The sequence below is a fragment of the Bos indicus genome, chromosome 2, assembly GCF_029378745.1.
Source record: "Bos indicus isolate NIAB-ARS_2022 breed Sahiwal x Tharparkar chromosome 2, NIAB-ARS_B.indTharparkar_mat_pri_1.0, whole genome shotgun sequence".
In the NCBI taxonomy this organism is placed as follows: Eukaryota; Metazoa; Chordata; class Mammalia; order Artiodactyla; family Bovidae; genus Bos; species Bos indicus.
The window spans coordinates 85,191,486-85,207,279 of NC_091761.1; the positions used below are offsets into that span (position 1 = coordinate 85,191,486).

The 15,794-nt window shown below is 37.0% G+C and overlaps 1 protein-coding gene across 3 annotated transcripts in view; it reads left to right on the forward strand.

Annotated features, from left to right (window-relative positions):
* The window catches only part of CCDC150 (coiled-coil domain containing 150), a 91,472-nt gene that overhangs the window by 41,911 nt on the left and 33,767 nt on the right, over nucleotides 1-15,794 (forward strand). For all 3 annotated transcript variants that reach the window (XM_070769695.1, XM_070769690.1, XM_019974289.2), the window contains 2 exons: nucleotides 1,828-1,941; nucleotides 9,561-9,644. In XM_070769695.1, the coding sequence (XP_070625796.1) occupies nucleotides 1,828-1,941; nucleotides 9,561-9,644 (198 nt within the window). The remainder of the gene's footprint in view (nucleotides 1-1,827; nucleotides 1,942-9,560; nucleotides 9,645-15,794) is intronic.

Genomic DNA, 15,794 nt, shown 5'->3' on the forward strand with positions numbered 1-15,794 from the left:
TAGAAATGTTATCTTCTTAATGGATTGGTCCCTTTTTAAATGTATAATGTCCTTTACCGCACAGATTTTTGTTTTAACGTCTACTTTGTCTAATGTTGGTATAGCCACACCATTTCTTTTCAGGTTACTATTTACATTGTATATCTTTTTCCATCCTTTTATTTCCAACCCATTTGTGGCTTTGAATCTAAATTGTGTCTCTTACGAACAGCGCATAGTTGTTTTTTTTTTAAAAAATTCCTTCTGCCTAGCAGTGTTTTGTAGTTGGAGTGTTTAATCCCTTTATATTTAACATAATTACCCATAAGGTAGGATTTACATCTGCCACTTTATTATTTTTTAATGTTTTATATGCTTTATTGTTCCTCTGTTTCTCCATTACTGCCTTCCTTTGTATTAAATACATATTTTTTGTGAACTGTTTTAATTCCCTTAATCTTTCTTTTAATGTGTATTTTTGATTTATAGGTAACAGAGTTACAAGCAAAAATAGCTGTGTGTTGTACTTACATGTTGCTACATTTGCTGGTACCCTTTATTTCTTTGTGTAGATTCCAGTTATCATCTAATGCCCTTTTATTTCATCTTGAAGAGCATACCTTAATATTTCTTGTAGGGTGATTTTTATAGCCTCACAGTCCAGACCCCATTAAAGAATGGACACTGGTAAATTACCCCACGCAATTTAAATTGAGATAGAGAGAATTGAAATCTTAGCAATATTGAATCTTCTCATACAGGAACACAATATATCTCTCCATTTTATTTAGGTTTTTGACTTAGAATACTGACAAGTCAAAAACCTAAATAAAATGGAGAGATATATTGTGTTCCTGTATGAGAAGGTTCAATATTGCTAAGATTTCAATTCTGTATTCTGTCAGTGTTCTATAATTTTCAGCATGTCAAATATTGAATTTTTTTTTTTTTTTTAGATTTTTACCTAAAAATTTCATGGATTTTGATAATGTTATAAATGGAACTTTTAAGAAATAGAAATTTTCCAATTTCTTTTCTAATATATAGAAATGCAACTGATTTGACCTTGTGACCTTCAACCTTACTAAAACTCTTATTCGGGTACCTTTTGTGTAGATTTTTTTGGAATATAGAAAATCATGTCTACTGTAAGTAGGAACAGTTTTATTTCTCCCCAGTTTCTATGCCTTTTATTACTTTTTCTTACCTAATTGCACCAACTAAGCCCTCCTGTTTGATGTTGAATAGAAATGGCAAGAGCAAATATCCTTGCCTCTTTCCTAGTCTTAGGGGAAAACATTCAGTCTTCCACCAATATTGGTATTAGTTGTAGGTTTTTTATAGATATACTTTATCAGGTAGAGTTGATTCCCTTTTTGTTTCTGGGTTACTAGGTTTTTATCATAAATTCATATGAATTTTGTGAAATGCTTTTATCTGTTAAGATGGTTATATGATTTTTCTTCTACAGTCTATTGATGTGAATTATACTAATTAATTTTGAATGTTGAACATACTTTGTATTACCAGGATAAACTTCACTTAGTCCTGATCTGTTATCCTTTTATGTATTGCCGGATTCATTTTGCTAATATTTTTTGGAGGATTTATTTTTACATCTGTATCTATATGCTTGAGTTAATATTTAAATAAGTACCAAGCACCAGAAGGACTTCTGGTAAATGCACGCTATGCAGTTGGTTATAACCCACCTGCTAAAGACAGCTAGAAAAGCAGGGGAACGTGTTCATAAGATACCATTTATTTTATGGTTAAAAATGTCATTTTAAAAACAAGATAGTATTTTTGGATCTGCATAGATTTCTTTTCTCCCTTTGTTTTTCAAAGGTAGACATAAATGCATTAACCTGCAACGTGCAGACTCTAGAGGAAAAGAATAAACAACTGACAGATAAGATTGCTTCCCTAGAACTTGAGCAAGCATCTTCTGATTACCATTGGGTGGGTATAAAAAGGTCAGTCTAAAGTAGGAATTAATGACTAAAGAGTTTTGTACAAATCAGAAATTAGGAGATGGGTTTCTTCATTTGTTTGTATTTTGATAATTATCACAAGTCCTGAATAACTAAGCAGGCCAAGTATGTCAGAGAGCCCTACAGTATTCAGGCAATAGAAGATTTAAGAGAACGAGAATTGAAAGCAGCTGTTAAACATCTGCCTACACAGATGATCTGTAATGATGAAAAGTACCAGTATTTCTAACATTTTAAAATACTTTCTTTTCCATAAATTGTGAGAAAGAAACTTGTATTTTTTTCCCCCTGACAGTTCTATCTGTTGGGAAATTAGTAGTAAGTTAGGTTTCTTAAAGCTGTTTGACAAGGTCATTGCCTTACAAATAAATGAAAAAGAAAGTGAAAGTGAAGTCGCTCAGTTGTGTGTCACTCTTTGTGACCCCATGGACTGTAGCCCGCCAGGTTCCTCCATCCTTTGGACTCTCCAGGCAAGAATACTCGAGTAGGTTGCCACTTCCTTCTCCAGGGGATCTTCCCTACCCAGGGATTGAACCCAGGTCTCTCACATTGCAGGCAGACCTTTACCATCTGAGCTACCAGGGAAGTCATTACAAATAAACATTTAAGTCTTACAGCATCTCCAGGTGAAGGAGACTTAAAGAGATTGTTCTGTTAAACAGCTGGTAAGTTTTCTGTGTGCTTTTGAATACTTCAGTTCAGTTCAGTCTCTCAGTCGTGTTCGACTCTTTGCAACCCTATGAATCGCAGCACATCAGGCCTCCCTGTCCATCACCAACTCCCGGAGTTCACCCAAACTCATGTGCATCATGTTGGTGATGCCATCCAGCCATCTCATCCTCTGTCGTCTCCTTCTCCTCCTGCCCCCAATCCCTCCCAGCATCAGGGTCTTTTCCAATGAGTCAACTCTTCACATGAGGTGGCCAAAGTATTGGAGTTTCAGCCTCAGCATCAGTCCTTCCAATGAACACCCAGGACTGTCTCCTTTAGGATGGACTAGTTGGATCTCCTTGCAGTCCAAAGAATTATCTATTTCTTCTATAGTATGGAATTCAGCTTTCAGAATTCCAAAGAAGGTGTGGAGTCTGTCTTAATCTGAGCTAAATTCTTTCAAGCTCTGTCATAAGCTGCTCATTACTTCAACTATGAAAAATTACAGAAACTAAATCTAAATCCTGTTAGTTTTCATGTCCCTGGAACCAGACTATTTGTGTTTCAATTTTGGCTGTGACCTTAGGTGTGATCCTTAACCTTTCTGAACCTGAGTTTCTTAATCTGTCAAAATGGGGATAATACTATTATTAGGAGGTTGTTGAGATTAAGTAAGTTAATATATGTAAAGCATGTAGCACTTTGCTAACATTTATTGAATTCTTAGTATCTCAACTATCCCTAGAAAAAGCCTATTAAGTTCCTTTCGGAGCAACAGGGTGCATTAGCTCTAAATCCTGGAACTATCTCAGGCCAGCTCTCCCTCCCTCAAAATTAAAGATTCATCATTGTCCTTTGCTAGTTGGCCAGACCTCAGCTGGGCTTATCTACCCACCAGGTTTGTGTCTGTCTCAGTGTCCATGGTTCTTCCATGCCTGTACTGCCAGGGAGCAGACCTGTGGCCTTATCCTTTTAGTGACTTTGACAGATCTTGTAGGTAACTTGGTCAGTGTTGATCCTTACCTGCTTACCACCTCTTGATTAAGGTCTTGCAGTAATTACCCATACCTCAATTCCAGCTTACGTGTCTCTGCATAGAATGTTCTCTAACCAGGCCTTGTTGCAGTTGGCTATAATGAGTCTTGAGGAAAGAGGTAGAGATACTACAACTTTTTTTTTTTTTAATCAGCAATATCATTAAACCTATTGCCATTCATTGCTGGCAGTATATTTTTGTTCTTTAAAAATTAACACTTAATCCTCAATAAAAACTACCCTCTAGCATAACCTCTTATTTTTAGAAATGTGCATATGAGTTTGTGTCTTATATGCCACACCATAGATTTAAATTCAGACCCAGTTTTAACCCATGGCTTCATTTACTGTGTGACCTGGACAGGTTCTTAACCTCTGTGGCCTTCAGTGCCAAGGGGATCTTCCCTGTGGAACTCCCCTGAGGGTTCCCACAGCCTACTGTGCATACTCGTTAAAACAGTTACTGTTACTTCATAAACTAGAAACTGACCTGTTTCATGCCTCTGCTTTCATGCCCTTATAATGTAAGAATAGTTAACTTATTTCTGTACTCCCTTGCCTAGCATAGTGCCCACACATAGGTGTTTAAGTAACCTTGGTTGGGTAGAACACAAAGAGGGCCATGTGTATCATGCCAGGCTGTGAGACTCAAATGTGATATTGTGAGTAAAGTGCCAGTCACAGGGCCAACATACAGTATCCTTTTATAAATATCATGCTCGTTTTCTTCCCTCACACTTCCTTATGTTAGGTTTATGTTTGCCATTTCAGCCTTTAGTGACAGCGTGATTTTTAAAAATTTTTATTGAAGTATAATTGATTTATAATGTTAATTTCTGCCATACAGTAAAGTGATTCAGTTTTATATGTATTCTTTTTCATATTCTTTTCCAAATTACGGTTTATGACAGAATATTGAATATAGTTCCCTGTGCTATACAGTAGGACCTTGTTGTTTATCCATCCTGTATATAATAGTGTGCATCAGCGAACCCCAAACTCCCACTCCATCCCTCACACTCTCCCTAGTCCCCTTTGACAACCACAAGTCCTATGAATGACGGTGTAATTTAAGTCCATTACCACAGGCCATCATGAAGGGAACCACAGTGAGAAAAGATCCAAATGTGGGAAGTTTACTGTTTCTGGGTTCAAATTAAATGACTAGTCTCCCTACTTTTTGTTGGTATTTTAAACATACATTTTCAGATGGTAGCACCAGAAAGAAATAGACTTATTTCCATATACAACTAGGATTTTAATGACTTGAAATTAAACAATGTATTAAATATATTAGTTCTTAAAACTCGGATGACACTTAGTGTACACTTGTAAGGGTGACAGAATCGGTTCCATCTGCATGGGCCCATGTCGTACTGGTTGTTAATAGAATAAAATTCTTACTTACCCATCTGCTGATAAAATAGCTTTGTTGTTGTTGTTCAGTCACTGAGTCATGTCTGTTTGTGACCCCATGAACTGCAGCACACCAGGCTTCCCTGTCCTTCACTGTCTCGCAAGAGTTTGCTCAACCTCATATCTGCTGAGTTGTTGATGCAACCAACTATCCCATTCTCTGTCACCCCTTTCCCCTCCTGCCCTCAGTCTTTCCCAGTATCAGGGTCTTTTCCAATGAGTCAGCTCTTCACATCAGGTGGCCAAAGTATTGGAGCTTTGGCTTCAGAATCAGTCCTTCCAATGAGTATTCAGGGCTGATTTCCCTTAGAATTGACTGGTTTGATCTCCTTGCTGTCCGAGGGACTCTCAAGAGTCTTCTCCAACACCACAGTTCAAAGGCATCACTTCTTTGGCATTCAGCCTTTTTTTATTGTCCAGCTCTTACATCCATACAAGACTATTGGAAAAACCACAGCTGTAACTGTACAGACCTTTGTCAGCCAAGTGATTTCTCTTCTTTTTAATATGCTGTCTAGGTTGGTCATAGCTTTTCTTCCAAGGAGCAAGTGTCTTTTAATTTCATGGCTGCAGTCACCATCTGCAGTGATTTTGGAGCTCAAGGAAATAGTCACTGTTTTCATTGTTTCCCCATCTATTTGCCATGAAGTGAGGGGACCAGATACCATGATCTTAGTTTTCTGAATGTTGAGTTTTAAGCCAACTTGTTCACTCTCCTCTTTCACTTTCATCAGGTGGCTGTTTAGTTCCTCTTTGCTTTCTGCCTTAAAGGTGGTGTTATCTGCGTATCTGAGGTTATTGATATTTCTCCCGGCAGTCTTGATTCCAGCTTGTGCTTCATCCAGCCTGGCATTTAGCATGATGTACTCTGCATATAAGTTAAATAAGCAGGGTGACAATATGCAGCCTTGACATACTCCTTTCCCAATTTTGAACCAGTCCGTTGTTCGTGTCCAGTTCTAACTGTTGCTTCTTGACCTGCATGTAGGTTTCTTAGGAGACAGGTGAGTTGGTCTGCTATTCTCATCTCTTTAAGAATTTTCCACAGTTTTTTGTGATCCATACAATTAAAGGCTTTAGCATAGTCAATGAAGTAGAAGTAGATGTTTTTCTGGAATTCTCTTGCTTTTTCTGTGATCTAATGAATATTAGCAATTCATTCTGGTTCCTTGTATATTGCTAAGATTATTTAAACAAAGGATAGTTTGAGTTCAGTTCAGTTCAGTTGCTCAGTCGTGTCCGACTCTTTGCGACCCCATGAATCGCAGCACGCCAGGCCTCCCTGTCCATCACCAACTCCCGGAGTTCGCTCAGACTCACGTCCATCAAGTCGGTGATGCCATCCAGCCGTCTCATCCTCTGTCGTCCCCTTTTCCTCCTGCCCTCAATCCCTCCCAGCATCAGAGTCTTTTCCAATTGAGTTCAGCATTCCACAACTCAGAATCTGAGATATTTACTCATTTAAATGGTCTCTTTCTAATTTCTGGTGTCCCATCAATTTTCTTAAGTGTAGGGCCTGTTTAAATGATAATTTAAATTACTGCCTTAACATCTACCTTACGTTAGCAAAAAAGGAGGACATTATTTCCAAAGTTTATTTAAAATATTAATAGAATTGTTTATGCCTTTGCCTAAAAAAGGAAATTTTATTGAGGAAAATGTTTCCATTATTTAAAAAATTTGTATAAGAGACCCAGACTGTCCAAGTTCTTTTTAAAAAATAAAAGTCTTCAACATTCCAAGAACACATTTTTGAGTGTTCCTATGTGTAATAGCACAATTTTGGTTAAATCTAGCTCTTGATTTTTTATAAGCTTTATCTACACTTTGAAATACTTTGGGCACCTTTATTTATAGAACTTGGAACTGAATTTTAAATTTTAAATAGTTAAGCTTTTATTTCATTAGTTATATGGTATAGCTTTGTTTTTGTAGTGTTATCAGCCATCCTTGTAATATATTTTCTGCTGAAGACTTGATCAAAACATAGCCCCAAATGTTCATTTGTAGGATGATTTTACATTTTTTACATCATAGTTTCTAAACTGTTGTGTTAAAGGAGGACTGTCTTCCATAGACAAAAAAAATTAAAGTTATGATAATATATCATTACCAGCCTCCTGTTTATTGCTAGCAGTCTACATTTCTGTTAGGTTACTTTGAAACCGATAATTAATTGGTCTTAATGCTTTTAAAAAAAATTGCCTTGGTGGGAGCAACACACAGCAATTCAAAGTGAAACTTTAAAAAACTGAAAGTATGAATATGTATAAATAAGTATGAAATAAATATCTGATGTGACAGATGCCTGGATGGCCATACTAGTTAGTAACCCACTGATCTCTTATATTGGGTATACATTTTTGTATTGAATGTACATAATTTTATAGTAGAACTAGTCACTATAATTTTTCTGTCTTTTTTTTAAAATCTAGAATGTCTAAAATGGCTTAATTCTTCTAGTCAAGGCAACTACCAAGAAGACAGTGCTTCAGACTAATGTGATCTCTTGTATGCTATCATGAAAATATTTGAACAGAGGAAAAAATGAGTTACATGTTATATAGTAATCTAGTTTGGAATGTGTTTTTACTTTTATTTGGAAAATATTCACAATATTTAAGATGAAATAAAGTGCACCACAGATTGGCTGTGTTGCAGACAGTGAGGAACGTCTCTTGTGTAAATTAATATCCCAACATATACGTTTTTGTCTTTAAAACTTGCCTAAAGTTGAATGTAAATTCTTTGGCTTTAAATGCTAAAAAGGAGTCTTGTTCTGTTATTCACAGATTAAGCAAATATAAGCCAGAAATAATGATTTTGTCAGCATAGGATTTTTACCAACATTAACAAGAGTTTGAACTCAAAATTAATTGCAAATGATCCATAGTGCAGCTAGTTGGCCTATGTGATTAAGAATTTGTGTTCTTAGTCACATTTGCTTTTGTGTGTATTATCCCTACCATGAACTTATAAAGATGATTTTGACTTAATGGCAAATATCAGTATTTTCTGTTATTAAGATACAACAGTGAAACGGATTGTGGAAGGTGAAAATTTCCATCTTCAATCACTAGTTGTGTTCCTCAGGTATACCAGTAAGGTCCAAAATTTAATCAAGAGAATCTATTTTATACTTATTTCTTCTGACAAGGAGAGGAAAAAGGCATATGAAAAAAATAACTGTCATTATTAAAGGTTGTTTTAATGATTAAATATGTAATTTCATGAAATATAGAAGCTTCAGTAATGTTTGTCCTAGATAACATTGTGTTGAGTACTTTGTCAAACAATGTTTCCAACAAGCATTTCTTTTGCTTTTTCAGTTTTTTTTTTTTTTTCCTAACTGCCCTTTAACTATGGTAACTGAACTGTCTCCGGTTGTCCAAGTGGTTATGACCATTTTCTTAAGGGGCTACAGTTATCCCTCAGTATCCATGGAGGATTAGTTCCAGGACCCTCACAGATACCGAAATCTGTGGATACTGGAGTCTCTTATATAAAATGGTATATTTGCATATATTCTGGGTACATCCTTCCATATCCTTTATTTTTATTTTTATTTTTTTTTAAATTAATTTTATTCTATTCTCAAACTTTACATAATTGTATTAGTTCTGCCAAACATCAAAATGAATCCACCACGGGTATACATGTGTTCCCCATCCTGAACCCCCCTCCCTCCTCCCTCCCCACGCCAGTCTTCCATATCCTTTAAATCATCTCTAGATTGCATATAATACCTAGCACAATGTAATGCTATTGTAAGGAGTTGTCAGTTGCCCATATGTGGCAAATTCAAGTTTTGCTTTTTGAACTAGCTGGAAATTATTTTTTTTTCCTAAGTATTTTCCATCCACAGTTGGTTGAACTAGTGGGTATGGAACCCTATGGATACTGAGAGCTGACTGCATGTAATCCTCAAACTGCATATCTGTAACCACTAATAAAACCATCCACATCTGGCTTAGATTGCAACTACAAAGGGATAATTTATGTAACAAAAATAGAGTTAGGAAACAAAAACAAACTCTGTGACTCTTCAGGCACTCATACTTCCAGTTAGAAGTTTCCCTATGTGTTGCTGGGCTTTCTGGGTAGCTCAAACAGTAAAGAATTTCTGCCTGCAATGTGGGAGACCTGGGTTTGATCCCTGGGTCAGGAAGATCCCCTGGAGAAGGACATGGCAACCCACTCCAGTATTCTTGTCTGGAGAATTCCACAGACAGAGGAACCTGGTGGACTGCAGTCCATGGGGCTGCAAAGAGTTGAACACAACTGAGTGACTAACACACACATATGTGTTGCATATTACACTATGATCAGCTGTCTAAAGAAGGACAAAGATGTAGCAGTAGCAAATAAATATGAATCCTGGATTCATTACTGTAGAAATAGTAAGGGTATAAATGCTTGTTTAAGAAGAAAAATAATTATTCATTCTATGTCTAGAGATACTGATACCTATGTTTGTTTTATTAGCTTGCCCAACAACAGGTGGAAAACGTCTTGGGAAAAATTACTGACAGTAAAAATAAACTGGCCTATGAAAAGGGAAAACTTCAGGTATGAGATTTCATTTTCTGATTTTTTTTCTCATTTTCTAACGCCAATTATGAAGCTAAATATTGCTGGACTTTGAAGAGGACCTAGCTCAGTCATTTACCAGTTCTGTAATATTGGACAAGTTTTTAAACCTCCATAAGCTTGGTCCCTTATTCACATCCAGCTGACCTCTATTTACACGCTTGTAATATAATGCTGAAACCTAAAAGTGTGATCCCAAGGTTCATTCTGTAACAGTATGAAACTTTATTATAATTATTTTATGCATAGTCATTAGCTGCCAATGTAGAAAGCCTATGTTCTCTCTCTTTTTATTGAAGTTTTGTTGATTTCCAATATTATGTTAGCTTTGAGTATACAGCAGTGATTCAGTATTTTTATAGATAATACTCTAAAGTTATTATAAAATATTAGCAATATTTCCTGTGCTGAACAACAGATTCTTATAGCTTATTTTATCCATGATAGTTTGTACCTCTTAATCCCTCACCCCTGTCTTGCCCCTCCTACCATCCCTCTCCCCAGTGAAAACCACTAGTTTATTCTCTGTATTTAGTGGTCTGTCTCTGTTTTGTTATTTTCATTCCTTTGAATAAGTGCTAACATACAATTCTTTGTCTAACTTATTTCACTAAGTACAGTATCTTTCAAGTCCATCCATGCTATTGCAATGGCAAGATCTCGTTCTTTTTTATGACTAATATCCTGCTCTGTGTGTGTGTGTGTGTGTGTGTCTGTATGTATGCCGTATCTTGATGCAATTGTCTGTTGATCGGCCTTTAGGTTGCTTCCATATCTTGGCTATTGTAAATAGTGCTGCTATGAACACTGCCTGTGTCTTTTTGAATTAGTATTGTCTTTTTCTTAACATACATACTCTGGTGGAATTTCTAGATCATATGTTAGTTCTACTTTTAGTTTTTTGAGGCACCACTATACCGTTTGCCATAGTAGCTACAACAATTTAACATTCCTACCAGCATTGCACTCAGGTTATCTTTTCTCCATATCCTTGTCAAAATTTGCTATTTGTCGTCTTTTGATGTCACATTCTGACAGGTGTGAGGTTATACCTCATTGTGGTTTCGATTTGCATTTCCCTGATGATAAGCAGTGTTGAGCACCTTTTCATATGCCTGTTGGCCCTCAGTATGTCTTCACTGGGAAGATGTCTGTTCAGGTTTTCTGATCATTTAAAAAATTTGGTTGTTTGGGATTTTTTTATATTGAATTGTATGAACTGTTTACATAGTTTGGATATTAACCACTTATCAGTCATAACATTTGAAAACATTTTCTCCTATCCAGTAGGTTGTCTTTTGATTTTGTCAGTGGTTTTCTTTGCTGTGCTAAGGCTTTTAAGCTCAATTATGTGTCATTTGTATATTTTTGCTTTTGTTTCCTTTTCCTTAAGAGACAGATCCCAGGAAAGATTGCTATAATATATGTCAAAGTGTGTTCTATATTTTCTTCTAGGAGTTTTATGGTTTCAAGTGTTACATTCAAGTCTAATCCATCTCAAGTTAATTTTTATAAATGGTATAAGTTAGTGGTTCAGTTTTCCAAGCACAGTTCAGTTCACTCAGTTGTGTCCAACTCTTTGCAACCCATGGACTCTCTGGATAAATCTGTCAGTTGATGCAAGAGGGGTGTTAAAAGTCCCATACTGTGATTGTATTGTCATTTTCTCCCTTTATGGCTGTTAATATTTGCTTTATATATTTAAATGCTCCTATTTAGATGTACCTGTTTAGGTATATATATGTTGGTGAACATAAATCCAATTCTTCTGTGGATCCCTTTGTCATTATATAATGCTGTTTGTCTTTTGTTGCAGACTTTGTTTTAAAGTCTGCTTTATCTGATATGCGTACTGCTACTTACCTTTTTTTCCTCTTCATTTACATGAACTATCTTTTCCGTCCTCTCACTTTGTGTGTGTGTCTCTGAGGTGAGTCTCTTGCAGACAGCATATAAATGGGTCTTGATTTTTATGCAGTCACCTACCCTATATATTTTGATTGGAGCATTTAATCCATTGATTTGATTGATAAGTGTGTACTTATTGCCATTTTGTTACAATGCCTCTGATCAATAACGTTCAGGTAACAAAAGACATACAATACATCTGTGGTCAATGATGCATTAAGTGTGCACTCCTCCCCACCCTCCGCAACAGCAGCCTTCACCCTAGTGTGGAGCTGCTTTGGGACAAGAGGGAAGAGCAGGAGCCTGTGGGCTGGGATGGTCCCCACATGTCAGTCAGAGTTTCAGTTTCAGCTCCTGCCCCACTACTATTACACACACTGGTTATGGTTACCCTCACCCTGTTCAGGCACAGGGCTGGTTTTGATCCAGCTCCATCTCCCCCAGTTGCTCACTCTCCTTGACAGTGCCAGCCTTTGCCCTAGTGGGGAGCTACTCCAGAGCAAGAGGGTCTGGAGCTGGTATCTGCTGTGGGCTCGGTCACCTGTTGGGGCCCCAGCCTAATTTCCATTGGTTTCCTCCACCTTGTTCCTAGGAGTAAGCATGCCTGTGTGTGCTCTTCAGGAGTGGGGTCTGTTCCTTACAACTCTCTGGTATGTCCCACTGATTTTCAAACCAGCTGCTGGGACTCATCTTTCCAGGTGTTGGTCCCCAGAACTGCGATTCCTAATATGTGGCATGAGCCCCAAAATCCCCAGGGAGGATCTCTGAACCTATGATATCGCTTTTTTTTTCTGTGTCTCTACTAGGGACACAAATCCTGACCTGATCACGTCTCCCTACCAAACTGTGTTTGTCTTTCTTTACAGCCTTGGTTGTAGACATCTTTCTCCAGGTTCATTTGTTTTTAATGAGAGCTGCTCCACATATAGATGTATTTTTGATTTATTTGTAAGGGTAGATGAGCTCAGTGTTGTCCTACTCCACCGTCTTGGTTTTTATCACATGTGTTTTCTTTTTTGCTGGATTTTTCTAACATTCCTAAAAAGAAAGAATCCTGGAAATTAGGTCTCAAGGCAATGGACTTGACTTGAATGCATGATTCTTTAATTCAATGTTCTTTAATTTCATTGTTCTTTAATGTGGGTTTTGCCTCTGTAGTATCCACAGAGCAGGAAACTTGCCACTAATATAACTAAGTCTGCCTTAAACCAACTTTGGTAGAAACACTGAAGTCTGAATTAATGGTTCTTAGCTTCAGCTACACAGTAGACTCCTCTGGGGAATTTTAAAAACACCACATGCTGGGAAGTGTATGATGTCTACCATTTATTTTCAAATGAATCATTAAAAAAAATTAGTTTTTTACATATATTGAAGAAGTGATAGATGGATATATGATGAGCAAGTATAAGAATGTAAATGGTTAAATTTGGATGGCAGGTGTTTAAACACTTTCAAAATAAAAGAGGAAAAATCCCCATGAAAAGGCTTGCACCCCAGAGCAATTAAATCAGAATCTCAAAGAGTACGTTATATAAGCTTTAATAGTTTTTAAAACTCCCCAGTGATTCCAATGTGCGATAGTTGAGCACCACTGGACTGAATGCTATGAAGCAATGTCTGGTTACGCTTGGCAGCCATAGAGCTGATAGAATAAGTAATCTCATTAGAGGCTTGCCACGTACCTCAGCGTTAATCTTATCTATTCAAGGGACTCAGCCATCAGGTTAGCAGACATGATCCAGGACAGAAACAGCAGGAGAGCTGTTTGACCACTATTTGCATGCTTTTAATTAATATTTTCTGGAGGCAATGATACATTTAAGTATAATCTATACTTGTGAAATCTTGCACAAGTCTTAATTTTCTTGAGTTTTATCTTACCTATGAAGTGAGCTGGGGAAGCACACCTCTCTTAATTTCTTTCTCACTAGAAAAGACTGTGTAACAGGCTGGATATATAGATTATTACAGGCACAAAAGAACTTTCTCCTTTGTGAAACTAATGGTCTCATAGAAACTATGGCCCATAATATTGACCTTCTTTTAGCTTTCCCAGGAGAAATGAAGTATATTTTTATGTGTGTGAGAAAAATCACAAACACTCATAGGCAACTTGAAGCCAAATTTTTTCTGGGCGTGGAATACATTTTAAGGTTTGTTAGTGAGTCTGATGTTACTTTTCTAACATTTTAAACCTCAGTTACACTTTTGAGATTATCCTTATAATCTTAAGGAAAATACATGCCTTTTTTCTGCCTGTATTCCTATAATAAGGGCCAAAGTGTTTTGATAGTCTTTGAAAGCTGAAACACTTTTGAAACTATTGATTCACTGGTGTTTTTATGTCAAGCTTTGTGTTGAAACACTGCAAAGATACTGATCTCATCAGCCCAAGGGAAAGTGCTCTTATATAGCCTATTGGTGGTGGTGGTGGTGTTGCTGTCATTACCCCTGAGCCACCAGGGAAGCCCATATAGCACATTACTCTTTTTAATTGAAATGTAGTTAATTTACGATCTTGTGTTAGTTTCTGGTGTGCAGCAAAGTGATTCAGTTATATATTCTTTTTCATATTATCTTCCATTACACTTTATTACAAGATACTGAATATAGTTCCCTGTTCTGTACAGTGGGACCTTGTTGTTTATCTGTTTTATACACAATAGCTTGAATTCTCCAATCCCAAACTCCTAAGTTAGCTGTCTCCTTCACTCTCCCTTTTGGTAACCATAAGTTTTTTTTTTTTTTTTTTTATGTTTTTATGCCTGTGAGTCTTGTTTCTGTTTTATAAATAATGTCATTTATATCATATTTGGCTCAAATGGTAAAGAATCTGCCTGTAATGTGGGATACCTGGGTTCGATCCCTGAGTTGGGAAGATCCCCTGAGAAGGGGAAGGCTACCCACTCCAGTATTCTTGCCTGGATAATTCCATGGACAAAGGAGCCTGGCAGGCTATAGTCCATGGGTTCTCAAAGAGTCACACACAACCGAGTGACTTTAACTTTCATATCATATTTCAGATTCCACATATAAATATCAATGTTATTTTTCTTTTTCTGTCTGACTTCACGTAGTTTGATAATCTCTAGGGTGATCCATGTTGCTACAAATGGCATTCTTTTGCTCTTTTTATGACTGAGTAATATTCCTCTCTGTGTGCGCATGTGTGTGTGTGTGTGTATGCATGCACCATATTCTTTATTCATCTGTTTATGGACATTTTGGTTGCTTTCATGTCTTGGCTATTGTAAATGATACATTATTCTTGCCAGGTAATCTAAAGAAAGAGCTGCATACTAAACATAATCAAAATAGTCTGTTTTCTCTCAATTGGATTATAATTAATTTAAATATTATGTATCAACCATATTAGATAAGAGATTGCATTTTTAAACTAATAATATAAATACTGGGTTTCAGGTGTTAATGTAGACTGTCAGAAACCGCTGCCTCACATTCAAACTTGATTTGATATTTGGTGCTGTATACTGTTACATTATCTAAATATGTCCAAATGTATTTATCCTTTATGTTAATGTATTTTTAGGCAGTTTTCAATTGCTTACAAACAATGCTTGCATGATAAATTCTTATACATGTCTTTGTACTCACATCCAAAGAGTCTCTAACTATAATTCTTAGGAGAATTACTGGATTGTAGCAACCCACTCCAGTGTTCTTGCCTGGAGAATCCCAGGGACAGGGGAGCCTGGTGGGCTGCCATCTATGGGGTCACACAGAATCGGACACGAATGAAGCGACTTAGCAGCAACAGCAGCAGCCTGCCAATGTAGGAGACTTAAGAGACACCGGTTGGATCCCTGGGTCAGGAAGATCCCCTGGAGAAGGAAATGACAACGCCCTCCAGTATTCTTGCCTGGAGAATCCGGTGGACAGAGGAGCCTGGTGGGCTACAGTCCATAGGGTCACAAAGAGCCTGACACAACTGAAGTGATTTACCATGCATTCAGGGTGTACATAAATTTAATTTTACTAGACTCTCTCAAATTTCTCCTGAAAGTTTGGAAAGCAGTCTGTATAAGAGAATATAGAATGACAGTGTTATGAGTCTTATAAAGTAGATGAATCTCATAAAATAATACTACATGATGCTTTAAAAGTGAAAGTGTTAGTCACTCAGTGTTGTGTGACTACACTTGTGTCTGACTCTTTGTGACCCCAGGCTGTAGGACTGTAGACTGCCAGGCTCCTCTG